The sequence below is a fragment of the Neofelis nebulosa genome, chromosome 4, assembly GCF_028018385.1.
Source record: "Neofelis nebulosa isolate mNeoNeb1 chromosome 4, mNeoNeb1.pri, whole genome shotgun sequence".
Taxonomy (NCBI): domain Eukaryota; kingdom Metazoa; phylum Chordata; class Mammalia; order Carnivora; family Felidae; genus Neofelis; species Neofelis nebulosa.
In genome coordinates this window covers 133,690,084-133,705,215 of record NC_080785.1, presented here as the reverse complement: position 1 = coordinate 133,705,215, position 15,132 = coordinate 133,690,084, and the positions used below count along the sequence as shown (strand labels likewise).

The following is a 15,132-nucleotide window of genomic DNA, read 5'->3' as shown; positions in this document are numbered from 1 at the left end:
AAAGCAAGCACTCTGATAGAGGAAGAGAAAGGAGTTGACTGACCGGAGGAAATAGGTGGGAGGGAGAAGGGGAAATCCTCAGCGATGATTCAAGAGAGAAAGGTGATGTCATACATAGGGAGACAGGGAAGAGGCGCTGCTTTGGGGGGCTGGGATCCTGGTGGGTTCAGCTTCGGAAATGCTGAATTTGAGACAGCCGGAGATAATTCACAAGGAGTGGGTGGGCCAGAGCAGCATTAAATAGGAGTTTCCAGGCACGTGGGTGGCTCAGTTGGCTAAGTGTCTGACTCTCGGTTTCTCTCAGGTCATGATTTCACGGTTCACGGGATCCAGGCCCATGTGGGGCTCTGTGCTGACAGTGTGGAGCCTGCTTGGGATTCTTTCTCTCTCTCTCTCTCTCTCTCCGTCTCTCTGTCTCAAAATACATAAATAAAGTTAAAAAAAAGAAGTAGGTGTTCAATCACTTTTTAAATTGAGAAAGCCACATCGCTCTGGTCTTGGAACTTCCTCAGTGACATTTTTGGAGGTTCAAACCTCAATGAGTAAACTCAGTTTAGTTCTAAAAGCCAAGAGCTACAGCCACCCACATGTAAACCAACAGAAACGCGGGATTCAGCATGGCCCTCGAGGTAGCCCTTGACAGAAGGCCAAGTTCCCTGGAATGAGATGCCCGCACCTATGTGTCATTGTGTCCTCAGTGCCTAGACTGGGGCTGACGCATTTTAGGCATTCAGTCGATGTTACTGGATAAAGCTATAAACTTTGTATAATTTTAATTTAGTGATCAAGAATGTGCAAACTCCATTTTAGCACGTTGTACTCTGCCTTTTTAAGGAACATCCCTCTGCCTGTTTCGACCTGAGAAATATCCTGTAAGAAAATAATCACAGATAACCACCTCCCAACTACACCAAGATGTTCACCACAGCACAATTTATATACCAAAAAATTCATATTTGAAGCAACAGGGGGGACGGAAGGAACTATTCGAAGCATTTTGCAAATATTAATTCATTTCATTCTCATAGCAATGCTACAGGGTGTATACTATTAATATAAGTTCCATTTTGCAGATGAGGAAGTTGAGGCCTGGGCACTTTAAATAACCTGCTCAAAATTACACAGGGAGTAAGTAGCAGACGTTGGCATCTGAGTAAGTCTGTCTGATTCTATGTCTTTGCTTTAACCCATATACAACATTGCCTTGAGGTACTTAATTTTGCCTGATTGTCTTAAATTAGTTTTATAACAAAACTTTGGAGGAAAAATATATTCTCTCCACTCAGAGGAGGAACAATCACATCACAGGGAGGGGGTGGGTGGTAGCAAGGAATCACAATTCTGCCTCACTATAAACCCAATGTCAACAGTTCACAGTACCTTATTCTTTCCTTTACCTTGGTCAGCAATCACTAATGCTTGCTTGCAAAACAATCTGTACTTGCAAAGTTGTTCCACACCATTCATCTCCTCAAAAACCATCCTGCCAAGTCACTACTTTCATTAATCCCAATTTACAGATGAGGAAGCCGAGGCCCCGAAAGGACAAGTGGCTCACTTAGGGTCATGTTGCTAGTTCCTTGGTGGCCGGTCTCCCATTCCTTCTACTCCTCAGTGTGGGTCAGACAAGTTCAGAACAGTGTCCTCCAGTTCATCAGCCTAGTAATCACTCAGGAAACCAGCAGGCACAGAGCAAAGTTAAAAAGGAGGATTGGTTCGGGCTTGGAGCAACTAACTCACCAACCTTGAAGTCTTAGGGCTAAAAGGTCTAGACTTACTACCAAAGGACTTTCAGTCCTAGGCAAGAGATCTTCCCTAAGGAAGTTTGTGACATCAGCCTGTCTCTTCTGTTCTTCCCCTTAATACGTGAAATGCGATTCAGCTTGTTCAAAACCACCTTGGTCCCAAAAGTCTCTTCCCAGGTTGCCAAGAGACAGGACAGGATGATGATAATGAGGAAGGCAATGATGACACTAGAATAATTGATAATAATAGCCAAAGTGTACAGAGAGCTTACTCCATGCCAGAAACTGCCCCGGGCAATGTTTACATACATTTGATCTCCCAATCTACAGCTGCTAATCTAGGGGGCAGGTAGCATCTTCCTGATGAGGAAATGAGGCTCAGAGAGTGTCCATCACATGCCTGGCAGGCAGAAAATGGGGAAGGAAGGGTTAGCAGTTCACAGACTACAGAGTGAGCTTCTGGCCCTAAAGCCCTCATTTATCAATCAACTTCAGACTCACCCCCTAACATGATGACTGACATTCCTCACATGTCTGATCCTCCTAGGGAATAGGGCTTCTCCAAGAAAGCCAAGCGCGGAGAACCCAGCAGCGTCATGTCAAGGATCTAGAAACTAATTTATCCTCCTCGTATCCCAACATTTCCTTTTAATTAAAAACAAAATTGGCATTTATAGGTCTTCCTGTTTTTTTCCAAAGCGTTTTTCCTAACTTGAACACAAATTAAAAAAAGAAAAAAGTAACACGGTGCAAAACAAAGTTAACGAATGTGGTGAACGGATCATGGCCTGTTAAGTGGACTCCTCAGTCTTTTTCCCAAACTGAACAGGCAGACTTGGAGGTTCTGAGGTGAAGGAGTACTCCGTGACTGGAGGTTTTCAAGCTTGGAAGGCATTGTTCCGTAAGCAGTCCCTTAAGGAGCATACTATTCAAAACCTTGGCTGGGAACGAGTACTAGGTGATCTGTAAATAATCTACGGGTAAAGTTTACCAGGAGTGGAACATTAACGTGGAAGAGGTGAGGCTTTCGATGGGTCATTGGCCTGTGGTCTGTTCCTAATTGGAGGCCCTGCTTTCGCCTTTAACCGTTTCTGCTTCTCCAACTACAGCTACTGCGTGAAAAGGACAGAAAGGAGCAGGTAGAGCATGAATTCAAATACAAATACTCTGATGAGGTGGCCAGCTAGGCAGTTAGAACCAGTAAGTGTCCCCGTGGCGACAATACAACTGTTAGGTCAAGTGTATGAAGGGTGAGGCCCCTTCAGGGCAGCTGCAAAAAGAAAACCCCTATTAATCCCTTAACTAAGCAGCTGATAGAGTTTATCTTTTTGTGCATGTGTTATAACTCTTCCAACACAGGATTTTTTTTTTTTGTCCAACACAGGATTATTATAAGTTTAATAAAGCACAGCCTACCAAAGCTTTTTGCGGATTTCTTCATTTTGCTAACAGATAACAGAAACTAGAACTTTGGAGGGCTTCTGTTTACAATTCACTGTCACTCTGGCTTGAAAAATGGTAAGAAAGCTTCATTGCTGGATTCATTCACAGAAAGAATAGGTCCCTATTTGAAGAGGGAAGAGATCTCAGTCTCCCGCTATGAGATCGACTTTCTTTTGAGTTTGCATCCATTGTTATTTAAAGCAACAGCATTCAGCTACGGTTCAGCTAGGGTTATTTTGCATAGTAATATCAGAAAAGGAAACATTACCTGGTATAATCCCCTTTGGCTTCCTGAAATAAAACACAATGATAGACGATCAATATGTATGTATGTGGATTAAGCGAATGAATTTCACTCTGGGTCCCGTTTCCCACTTTGAGTGCCTGAATTTTGTTTGGAGGAATGTACACGAGGAAGCTTTCTCTGTGGCCACGGAGAATGTGGCACTGGTGAGAAAACATTAGTACCCATGAAATATTTCTTATTCTTAACAGAAGAGACAGATATATCTGAAAAAGCACAGATGACTAGGTCTTCTTTTAGGTTTCTAAGATCACGTGATACATGCTTGTTTATCCGAGCAGCACACTTTTTAGTCTGGACGCAGACTTTTTAAACCAGGGTGTAGGTAAATCAACACATGCTATTTGTTTTCTCTTTTTAAACAAGCATGGAACACGTTGGATTTCTCAGCTACTAGTGCCTTTAAGAATTAAGGGGCTCTTTCACTCTGCCTCCAGAAAATGCAGGCGAAAGTTACTCAATTTAAATGAAACTTACAGCTGTTGTTAACAATTGCTGCTTCCCAAATCCAAGTAACCCAGAGCTCTTTTCCTGAGGTACAGTCTTAATTCTTTTCCCTCAGAGCAGTCTAAATTTCATTTTCCTGTGCGACATCACACTATAGCCTGCGCAAGTGACGCTCAAACAGAAAACGGTGGCTCACGTTTTTCATTGGCAAACAACCAGCTGGCTTAAACATCTATCAGCCAACTGGCCCATGCGAAAGTTTCAGAGTTGCAGGCGGTTCACAAAAACCAGCAAACAAAAAGGCGCGGGCAAGAGGCAGTGTGCTGATTCTTACCTGTAACACAAGTGCGGCTAACTTGAAGATGGTTTCGCTGTCCGCTTCGATTTGCCCCTGTTGGGGAAAAGAAAAGCATCGCTGAACAAGGCTGCCCTAGGTTGTAGCAAATGGCTGTTGAGTTGGGGAAGCTGTCACAGCTTGGCACCTCCAGTTTACAATCAAACGCAGATCATACCATTGCAAGGCAAAGGGAGGGGGGCATGGAGGGACGCATCCAGCAGTCAGGGGAAGCCACAAAGTGTGTGTGTGTGTGTGTGTGTGTGTGTGTGTGTGTGTGTGTGCGCGCGCGCGCGCGCGTCTGTCTCAGAGAGCAGTATTCTGGAAGAAATACAAATGACTCTGAGGCTGAAAATTCAGACAACTTCCCAACGAATTATTTTTACCCCTACAAGTTCATTGTTAAGCTCTGAAGATTTTCTTAGATTCATTTGGTGTTTTCCTGAGATCTTTTTTTCCACCCTCTGTGTCACTGCATGGTTATTTTGGTATACCCACAATGCAACTATTACTAAAAATATAAATTCACTACTGCATCAATGACACATTATTGAATTAACACGCAAACACTTAGAGATAAAATGTAAAGCCTTAAGAATTGATTACAGCAAATACTTAGAGAAGACTAAAATTCTGTTCCTTTATATTGAAGTTTGATGACTCTAATTTATTATTTTACCCATTATTTTATTTTTTCATCCTTTAAGATCCACCCCCCCCCTCCAAAAATATAGGAATTCTGGACTTTGGAAAACAGGAATGCTTTTTCAGTAGCCTGATAGAGATGCCTAAGTGTGTGTGGAGGGAATATTGCCTCTAGATAATATGTGACCATATACATTAACACCATTATTGCCTCATGTAATATATTGCAACAATGAGTCGATGAGTGGTATAGAAGGATCTTTATTTTTTAAAAATTTGTGATATGCTAGCTTGTGGGCATTCACACACACTAAAACCATTCCATATAACCTTAAGTCTTACATAATTAGTACTTGAAAGTGCATATTGTTTGAGATCATAGAACTCATGAGCCTAGAAATGAACCCGAACTCATTATTTCTCCCTTCTACCCGTTGAATTTGGGCGGCAGAGTTTTTGTAGTTAAACCAACAGCATTAATGGTGAGTAAAAGTAGCTTTAAAGTAAACGCACACTAGGTAGGCTTACAGAGCAGTTAGCTCACTGAGGATTTTGGAAAGGATTACGCTTTTCTCTCATGTTTCCAAGTGATTTGATTGGGGTTCTCAAAAAAAAAAAAAAAAGGAAAAAAACCAAAAACAAATAATAATCATTCTCCTAAAAGCCATAAAATAAAGAAACAAAAAACCTAGGGCATTACAATATCAGCTGTGATAATTATCTGTGTTTCCCTTATATTACAAAATGAAAACAAATTATTTTCATCGTGTAACATCTAAGTTTCCCTTCTGAAACCTGAGGAAATGGATTTGCTTCAAAGTTTTTCCTTTAAAACCTGACAGGTCCAGAGCCTTGGAATTCAAAGCTCGCTTATAATCTCTAGAAACAGATTACAAAATCAAAGAAAAGGCAGGCTGGTTGTAAGCATCAATTGCCCTCTGTCTTTCAGGCTAGAGAGACAGTGGTTTTCTAACCTGGTGAAAGATGATGAAGCAGCTAATCCAACAGGTGAGATGAGTGTTGATCGAGATTAAATTCTAGAAAGCTGAAATTCCTTATGTTCAAAGAAAAAAAAAGAAAAAACTCATGCAAAGGGAGGGGGGTAATGGGGAGGGGGGAGGAATGCTCAAAACTGTCTTTGAGTTTGAAATCATGCCCGAATTTACAGTCCAGTTTGTCTTAAAATCTTACAAAAGAGAAAAAAATTGGATGATTTTGGACATTAAAATAACAAAAGCTAAATAAAATTTATTGAAAACCATGACCAACTCCTCTGGCCCCCCATGACCGCCTCTGCCTCTTCAGAACCTTAGGTGAGTCATCCAAACAATATTTTAGACACTAACTTTTCAATTTCGTAAATGGAAGTTCAGCAGATAAAAAGGCCTCAGACAGAAACTCTTAAGAATGCTGCCAAAGAATTCTCTACCTTAGAAGGGTCATTAAATATTAAAAATGATCAAATGAGGAGCTGAAGCATGAGAAGTACCAGGCTCAGGCAGCTCCAGAAGAGTGGGGAGGCACATAGGCAACTCACCTGTGGACTTTTATTCACCCATACGAGTTGCCCCAACACAATTCTGGTGGAGGAGGGTGACGGAGGGGTGCAGGGGTGGGGCCTACCAAAATCTCGTTCCTGGGAGAGAGGAGAATGCATGGTTGTCCAAGCCTTACATTCTTTTATCTTTAAAAATTTTTTTTAAAGTGTTTATTTACTTTTGAGAGAGAGACACAGAGTGCGAGCGGGGGAGGGGCAGAGAGACAGGGAGACACAGAATCCGAAGCAGGCTCCAGGCTCTGAGCTGTCAGCACAGAGCTGACTCGGGGCACGAACCCACCAACCGTGAGATTATGACCTGAGCTTAAGACAGACACTTAACCGACTGAGCCACCCAGGCAACCCTAAGCCTTACATTCTTTTATATACCTCAGCCCCTACCTCACCTTCCTCTTAACCACTGTTCTGGAAATACAATGCAACATATTTTGAGTTCTAATACTGATTGCCAAGGTTACTTAACTTGTGCATGGAGCTCACCAAGCAACAGACCAAGCAAAACTAATACTATCTGCCTGGTTCTCAGCAATTTCGTATGGTGAAATTTAATTAAGACTTCTAGAGAACTCCAGAATTTCATGCATAAAGTGCAAATGCTCCTTAGAAATTGCCATCTGCCCGGGGATGGGAGATTTCTTTTACTTATAACCATGGTAACAGAGGTAACCTTATAGGTACTGGGCAAGCTAACATCGGAGAGGGATCTCCTCAAAGAGATAGGTAACGGGATCCTTCAGTGGGTTTCCATGACTGTCAGGGATAAACAAAGAGGAGCAGAGAAGTAAGTCAGATGATGTGGCTGAATGCACAAGGGTAATACGAAACAGTATCAAGTCTTGGTGTTCTACCCTCATGGCTAATTTAGCTGGCTTACGGATCCAGTCTCTAGGTCACTAGGTTCAGGATCCATGTTGGACATTTTATTTTGTCCTTGGCTTGTTGGCTCAGTTGACCAAAACATCTTGCTAATGAAATGAGAACTATACGTTTTGATTCACAAGGAGAAGAGAATAAAAGAAAGTTTTAGAACTTGAAAAAGCATTTAGTGAAAATATGACTGCTATTATTCTGTAGATGATGGCACTGAGAATCAGGGACATGAAGTGTCCTACCCAACCCCACAGCAGATGGTGACTCCAGGCTCTTTCGAGTCCATTGTGGCCACTAGTTACCTTTCTGACTCCAACGTAAAGCTCTCACCAGGAATCTTCTAAAGGTAGGCTTTTGGCAAAAACTATAATCAGGTAAGACTGAAAAATGACTCCAAATGCCACCTCCACTGCTGGTGGGTGGTAAGTTATCATTAACCATAAACGCCTCATAATAGGAATGGGAAAATTCCTTGTGAAGACTCATCTGTATCGATGTAATACTTCATGGAAGCTTATTCTGCACAACAACAATGGGCATGAATCACTTGCTCACAAATACTTAGGATCTGGAACTATTTGACAAACTGTTGGGGGAAGCCAGCTTATTTCCAAGTATATTATTATTTATCTAGCTATTTTTAGGGTTAAGTCTATTAAAAAAGGCAACTTGAAGAACACCAACAAATAAATATATGAGAAATGAGAGGAATGGAAAATTAGCACTTGCAGTCATCATACTGCTGATTGTTCAGGTAACAGTTTTCAATAAACAAAAACTATTGGGTGAAAGTTTGGTGAGAAACAGGACAGGGTATTTATATAATCACGAAGCATCTCTCTATTGGGGAAGTTTAATTACAAGAGGGAAAAATGGTAGCTTTTCAGTGGAGAAACCTGACAGATACAATCTTAATGAAGTGATGAGACATTACCAATAACTGTACAGACCGGCCTCCTGATAATATGCATTGAGAAGGACATAACGTCACTTATATACATGTCTGTACTGGTAAATGTAAATGTTTCACAGCCAGAAATGGGGGGGGGTGATCCCTCAGTTGTAGCATTTGTGGATTTCCATGGTGCAAATACCCCCACCACAGCCGATTTCAAGCTACCAATAGTAGCTTGAAGTAGCTACCAAGCTGCCGATATGACATCACAGGACACGCTGCTGGGAAGAGATGTGAGAATCGGCTCTTACAGCAGGTACTAGCTGGCTAGCACACCACTGGGTGGTACTGCAGCCGAAAATACATCACTAGATCTAATCACGAGGAAGCGTGAGACAAACTCAAATTGAGGGACATCCTATAAAATATCTGGCCCATAGCCTTCAAAAATGTAAACAGGATCAATGCCAAAGAAAGGCTGAAGAACTGTTTCGAAGGAAAGGAGACGAGGCAGTCATAACAACCAAATGAAATGTGTCATCCCATATCAAGAGGAAAAGTTGTTACAAAGGGCACCCCTGGGAAAGTTGGAGGGTACATTAGGCAACAGTCCAGATTCAATTGTTAAATGTTCTAAATGTGATCATTGTAACAGGGTTCTATAAAGGGTGGCTTTGATCTTAGGAAATACACAATGAATTATGTAAGGATAAAGAGCGTAACTTACTCTTAACTGGTTCAGAAAAAAGGACACATCCGTGGGCAGGGGGAGAGAGAGCAAATGTAGCAAAATGTTGACAACTGGTGAATTTGGTTTGATGGACATACTGCGTTTTTGTGCCATTCTTACAGCTCTTCTGTAAGTTTGAAATGATTTTAAAATAAGTTTGTAAAAAATTGACATAATTTCCCAGAGTGCTGGCTATCTATTTGTCTTGACTGCCTGGTACCCATCTCTGTTTCCGGGCAGGATGTCCCAATATCACAATCTTTTCAGAACTGCTTCTTTCCCCACTGGCTTACATGCAAACACAATCATCTTTCTGTGGACAAGTGACAGAAGCTGGTCCAAAGCCACAACCAGGGATTTTCCAAATTAGGGCCAAGGGTCTTGCTGCGTCTCAAGACAAAGTTGGGAAGATGTGAACCAGAGAGAATCAATGCCCACAGATAGAGAGAAAGGGACTTCTGGACATGGGTAGTCAACTGCATCCACTGCTCAACCAAGCCAGACTTCAAAGTCTGCTTAAAACTCAAAAGTTGGCAAACACAGTGACTTGGGTGCTCAGATGCTCTCATTCTGATTTACTACTAAGCCAGCAAACAGAGTGTAAAGAATAGATAGATGTGAGAAGTGCACAAATGAGTGAACGGATATAGCTCCCTGGAAACCTCTTAATTCCTTCTGTAGACACATCTACATGGAGGAGGAACCTGACAGATCAGAGAATTCTAGAGCTCTGGACTCACTGGTTTCATACTATTAGCCTGTTTGCGGGGGGCGGTGTGCACACCAACACTCAACACTTACCTACTATCTTACAAGGCAGTTCTTGCTGAACCATAAAGGCATACTTTCCGGGGCTAGTTCCTGTCTTTTGGGATTACTGTGCCCCTAGGAGACCAGGCCATAACTACCACATCTGCACCCATATTCCCCTTGTAAATGAACCAAACACTGTCCTTTTTTGTCCAAGCTAGTTGTGAGAAGTAATGTGTCTGGAAGCTGGTCTCAATGATACATAGTAGTAATGTTTCTGGTATATTTTCCATTTTGTTCCTTGAGACCAGAGCTTGGCAACCTTGGCGTAACTGACATTTTCAGTTAATTGTTTTTTTTGTGGGGGCTATCCTGTGCATCATAGGGTATCAGGCAGTGCCCCCGGCCTCTATCCGCTAGATTCCAGAAGCAACCCCCCCCCCCCCAAGCTGTGACAACCAAAAATGTCTCCAAACATTTTCCATATGTCCCCTGGGTGGCAAAGGTCCCCAGCTGGGAACCACTGATCTAGATTCTCTCAGAGGTCTCTGGACTAACCAAGAACCGTTAGAAACTTACAAAATGGAACCATAAGTTTTGTCCCAAGGTAAAACTGCTTTTTTTGTAACTGTGTTTTGGCATTACTCCACCGGCTTCTGTTGAGGAACAAGAGAAGAAGCAACCCTCAGAACCTCAGTATTTTAATAACTCTGGGTGTGTTGTTGAGGGCATTGTTAATTACCTCATAGACCAGTCCTTCACCAGGACCCCTGGGAGAAGTTTCTGATTTTTAGGAGCAGTAGTGACTGTGCTCCGCTGGGCAGCTGCTCTGTTTCTACCTTAAAGACCACCGTGAGTTATGCAAGTGGTCATAACTTCCTCTTTGCTATGGTTCTTAAGAGAAGTTGAGTTTCGAATTTGTGGGTTAAATGCTTTATACTACCCATGCTAAATGTTTTATACCAACCTTAACCTTGGCAGGATCTAATTATTTCTACTTTTATTTCCTCACAGGCAACTCTGATTTCATCACCTGCCATACATACTGTAATGTGCTTTTTTTCTTTTTTATTGAGGTACATATAGTAACATGCACAAATCTTAGTGCACAGCTTGATGAATTTTGACACGTGTATACACTCATGCACCCGTCACCCAGATCAAGATATTAAACATTCTTACTAATGTTTCCAGCTTAGGGAAATGCACATAGTTTTACAAGCCACACCAAATAAATAAAATTATTTTTGGTAATTAGGAAAGTAGAAAACAATACTGCAACATTGAAACTTGCAATTTTTTTTGATTACTAATCAACTTGAATATCTCTCTTGCAATTGCATATTATTTGCTATTGCTCATGTGTGAAATGACCCTTTGTTCACTTACCTATTTGAGAACTCGTGTTTTGTTTGAGCTACCAGTGTTAACCCTTTGTTTCAGCTACTGGGTACAAATTGTATTCTTCAATCTATTCTCCAGGCCTACGAAGTCAGACTGGAGTGGGGGCTATCACCCTCACTGAAAGAATCTTTGGGGTCCTGAGCAAGTTACTTCTCTGAAACTCAGTTCCTCATCTACAAAATGGGGGATGATACTATTGAGTGTATTGGGTTGTTGAGATCATTTTATGAAGGACAAATACAAGGCATTTTCATAAAGCCTAGCCAAAAAGATTCTCTCAGTGTTCTTCTCTCTGCATTATGCACCATGTTGCTTATTACATTGTTAAATATTATTATATCGATAGGAATCTACTTTGTTCTGGGACACTGTTCAATTTTTGTGTAGTTCTGTAACATTTAATTGGTGTTCCATTATTACATATCTCAATATCTAAGGGTTTTAATTTTCCATAATAATCTTTGACATTCTCTTTCACCTATTTGAAACATTTTTTTAAATGAATGTTTATGAATTTAAAAAAATATATATAATAATTTTCCTTCCTCTTTGGAACCATGTATGTCATTATTGAAATGGTTATATAGTAACCATAAAGTTTTATGATACACCATAAAGATCATACACATTCAGTGTTAGGGTTAATACTCAGTATCTTTAAAATTATTTTAAAAAGATTTCTGTTTTCATTTATTATTTTAAGTAGGCTCCATCCCCAGTGTGGGGCTTGAAGTCAAAACCTGAGACCGAGAGTTGCATGCTCTCCCAGCTGAGCCATCCAGCTGCCCCACTACTCAGGATTTTATATTTTCCTTTATAAATGGGCCATTTTCTTCACTATATTATTTACCTGATTATCATTCCATAGGATTATTATTTTTAGCGTATTTGAGTACCATTAAATTTCTTCACCAAAGCCTCTAATGCCAACAAGTTTTAGTATTTATTTTCATTTTGTAGGCACACAGTGAAATTGTTTTCAAATACTATTTTGGTACACTTCTTTGCAATGTACTTGGTACCTCTGATTTCACTGCATGAAGTAGACATTCTGTTCAACACACCTTCTCATACACTGTTGGTAGATTATAAGTTAGTTCTGGGACGAACATTTTGGCAAGGTCTACCAAATCTTTTTTTTTAAATTTTTTAAAATGTTTACTCATTTTTGAGAGAGAGAGACAGAGCATTAGCAGGGAAGGGGCAGAGAGAGAGGGAGACACAGAATCTGAAGCAGGCTCCAGGCTCTGAGCTGTCAGCACAGAGCCCCACGCAGGGCATGAACCCATGAACCGTGAGATAATGACGTGAGCCAAAGTCGGACGCTTAACCAACTGAGCCACACAGGTGCCTCTGTTTTTTTAATGCTTATTTATTTATATTGGAAGAGAGAGAGCAAGTGAGGAAGGGAGGGGCAGAGAGAGAGACAGAGAGAGAGAGAGAGAGAGAGAGAGAATCCCAAGCAGGCTTTGCACTGTAACCATAGAGTCTATGGGGCTTGAACTCAAGAACCGTGAGATCATGCCCTGAGCAGAAATCAACAGTTGGATGCTTAACCGATGGAGCCACCCAGGAGCCCTAAGGTCTACCAAATCTTAACACAAATATACACTATGGGTCAGGAATTCTGCTCCTCGGTATACATCTAACAGACATATTTACATAAATCCACTAAGCCACAGGCACTGGGACCTTCATGGCAGTGCTATTTGTAATAACTAAATACTGCAGGCTACTCAAATGCTCTTCAATGAGGAAATGAACTATGGTATATTCATACTATGGACTACTATTCCCCAGCGAGGGTGAAGCTAGCCTAAACTACAATATGGATGAATCTCACAAACCTAATTTGAGCAAATTAGGCCAAACATTAAAGAGCACCTTGAATGACTCCAGTTATACAAAATATAAAGTCAGCCAAAACAAATAAATGCTATTAAAAGTCATGGGAGTGGAGGCATTAATGACTGGAAGAGAACATGTGAGGGCCTTCTCAGTTGGTGGTGATATTCTGTTTACTTGATATTGATGCTAGTTGCACAGATGTGTTCAATTTTGAAAGTCTGTTGAGCTGCACTTACACACACTTCTCTGTACATATATTATACTTCTATATACAGCTGAGAAACCAACAGAACTCCTGATCTTCCCAGAAGCCTTTCTCATCTTACCTAGTGGCAGTTCCATCTTCAGTTGCTTAGATCCATGATCTCATGGCAACTTCGGGCACAGAGTTGAGCAGTGAGCACCTTGAACAACTGTATTTGGTTATCCTACTTGCACGTTTCTAATGCATTACACACCTTATCTATTTTCTTGATGGTTTTTCTTCCCACCCACTATTATCCTTGCCTCATATCTTAGATCCTTAAGGGCATGGGTTTTTATCTATCTGGTCCTAGCTTTATCTCCAGGACCTAGAATATTACCTGGCACAGAACAGGTGCTCCATAATATTTGTAGAATATCAACTAAAAGAGTAGTAAAGTAAAAAGTTGATGGGAGTATCTTTACCTTTCCTTTTTTTAATACATTAAAAAAATTTTTTTTTCTTAACGTTTATTTACTTTTGAGACAGAGAGAGACAGAGCATGAACGGGGGAGGGTCAGAGAGAGAGGGAGACACAGAATCTGAAACAGGCTCCAGGCTCTGAGCTGTCAGCACAGAGCCAGATGCAGGGCTCCAACTCACGGACCGGACTGTGAGATCATGACCTGAGCCGAAGTCGGCCACTCAACCAACTGAGCCACCCAGGCACCCCTTTACCTTTCCTTTCTTTAAAAGGGAATGCTTCAGGGCACCTGGGTGGCTCAAAGGGTTAAGGATCCAACTTTGGCTAAGGTCACGATCTCACAGTTTGTGGGTTCGAGCCCCATGTCAGGCTCTGTGGTCACAGCTCAGAGCCTGGAGCCTGCTTCGGATTCTGTGTCTCCCTCTCTCTGCCCCTCCTCTGCTCACTCTCTGTCTCTGTCTCTCTCTCTCAAAACTAAATAAACATTAAAAAAATTTATTTTAAAGGTAAAGCTTCTTGTGTTTCTTGATCCACTATATAGTTGATTTGACTTAATTTTCAACTCAGAATGAGTTTCAGAACCATGAGAACATAGCCCAGGCTTTACCAGCTATGGGAAAGGTAAACTAAGTACTAGGTGTCAGGGACTAGATATGCAAACTTAAAACGCCAAACACACTTGGTGTTAGATGTTAAGAAGCCTTTTGCTCTTCTGGCTTCACTTTCTAGAAATGTAAAAGGAAAATAGTAATACCTGTCTTACATGTTTCATGGAGTTAGAGGACAAAAAGAAAAACAAGATATAAAAATGCTTTGGAAGGGGGCACCTGGGTGGCTCATTTGGTTGAGCATCTGACTCTTGATTTCAGCCCAGGCCATGATCTCACAGTTCATGGGTTTGAGTCCTGCATCGGGCTCCATGCTAGGGGTGTGGAGCCTGCTTGGGATTCTGTCTCCCTCTCTTTGCCCCTTCCCTGCTTATCCTCTCGCTCTCAAAATAAGTAAGTAAAAAATTTTTTAAATAATTTGAAAAATGTTTTGGATAAGGGAAAAAAGCATTACAAAGAAAGCAAACAAGTACAGGTGTTTTCATGGGTGTGTAACACAGTTTCAAAGATGTAAGCGTTATGATCAAAGTATCTGGGCATACCGCTTCTCAGAAACTTGATCATAATGTAGATAGGAGCAAAGAGAAAGTTTTGCAGCATGTGAATTAGTGTTCATTTGCGGGAGGATAATCAAAGGAATAGACAGATACAGAAATGAGAAAGAAGGGAAACTAGGCAGACCACACTTTCTCAAGTATCAACCCAGGTATGGTTCATGCAATACATTTCATTTTTAGGTATACAGGTAGCACATTTTTTTTCCTTGGGGTGAAGTTCCAACTAGTATAAATAGAAACCAGGCTTTGATTTCTTTTTTTTTTTTAAGTTTATTTTTGAGAGAGAGAGAACACATGCGAGCAGGGGAGGAGCAGAGAGACAGGGG

At 41.2% G+C, this 15,132-nt stretch overlaps 1 protein-coding gene across 12 annotated transcripts in view; it reads right to left on the bottom strand.

Annotated features, from left to right (window-relative positions):
- Positions 1-15,132, bottom strand: part of FRMD4B (FERM domain containing 4B) — a 323,079-nt gene that overhangs the window by 66,975 nt on the left and 240,972 nt on the right. For 11 of the 12 annotated variants that reach the window (XM_058728806.1, XM_058728805.1, XM_058728811.1 and 8 more), the window contains 2 exons: positions 4,274-4,330; positions 3,457-3,479 (listed from right to left, as the gene is read on the bottom strand). In XM_058728806.1, the coding sequence (XP_058584789.1) occupies positions 3,457-3,479; positions 4,274-4,330 (80 nt within the window). Of the gene's footprint in view, positions 1-3,456; positions 3,480-4,273; positions 4,331-4,451; positions 4,494-15,132 lie in introns of those variants that run through there. The other variant, XM_058728815.1, reaches the window with a different exon arrangement.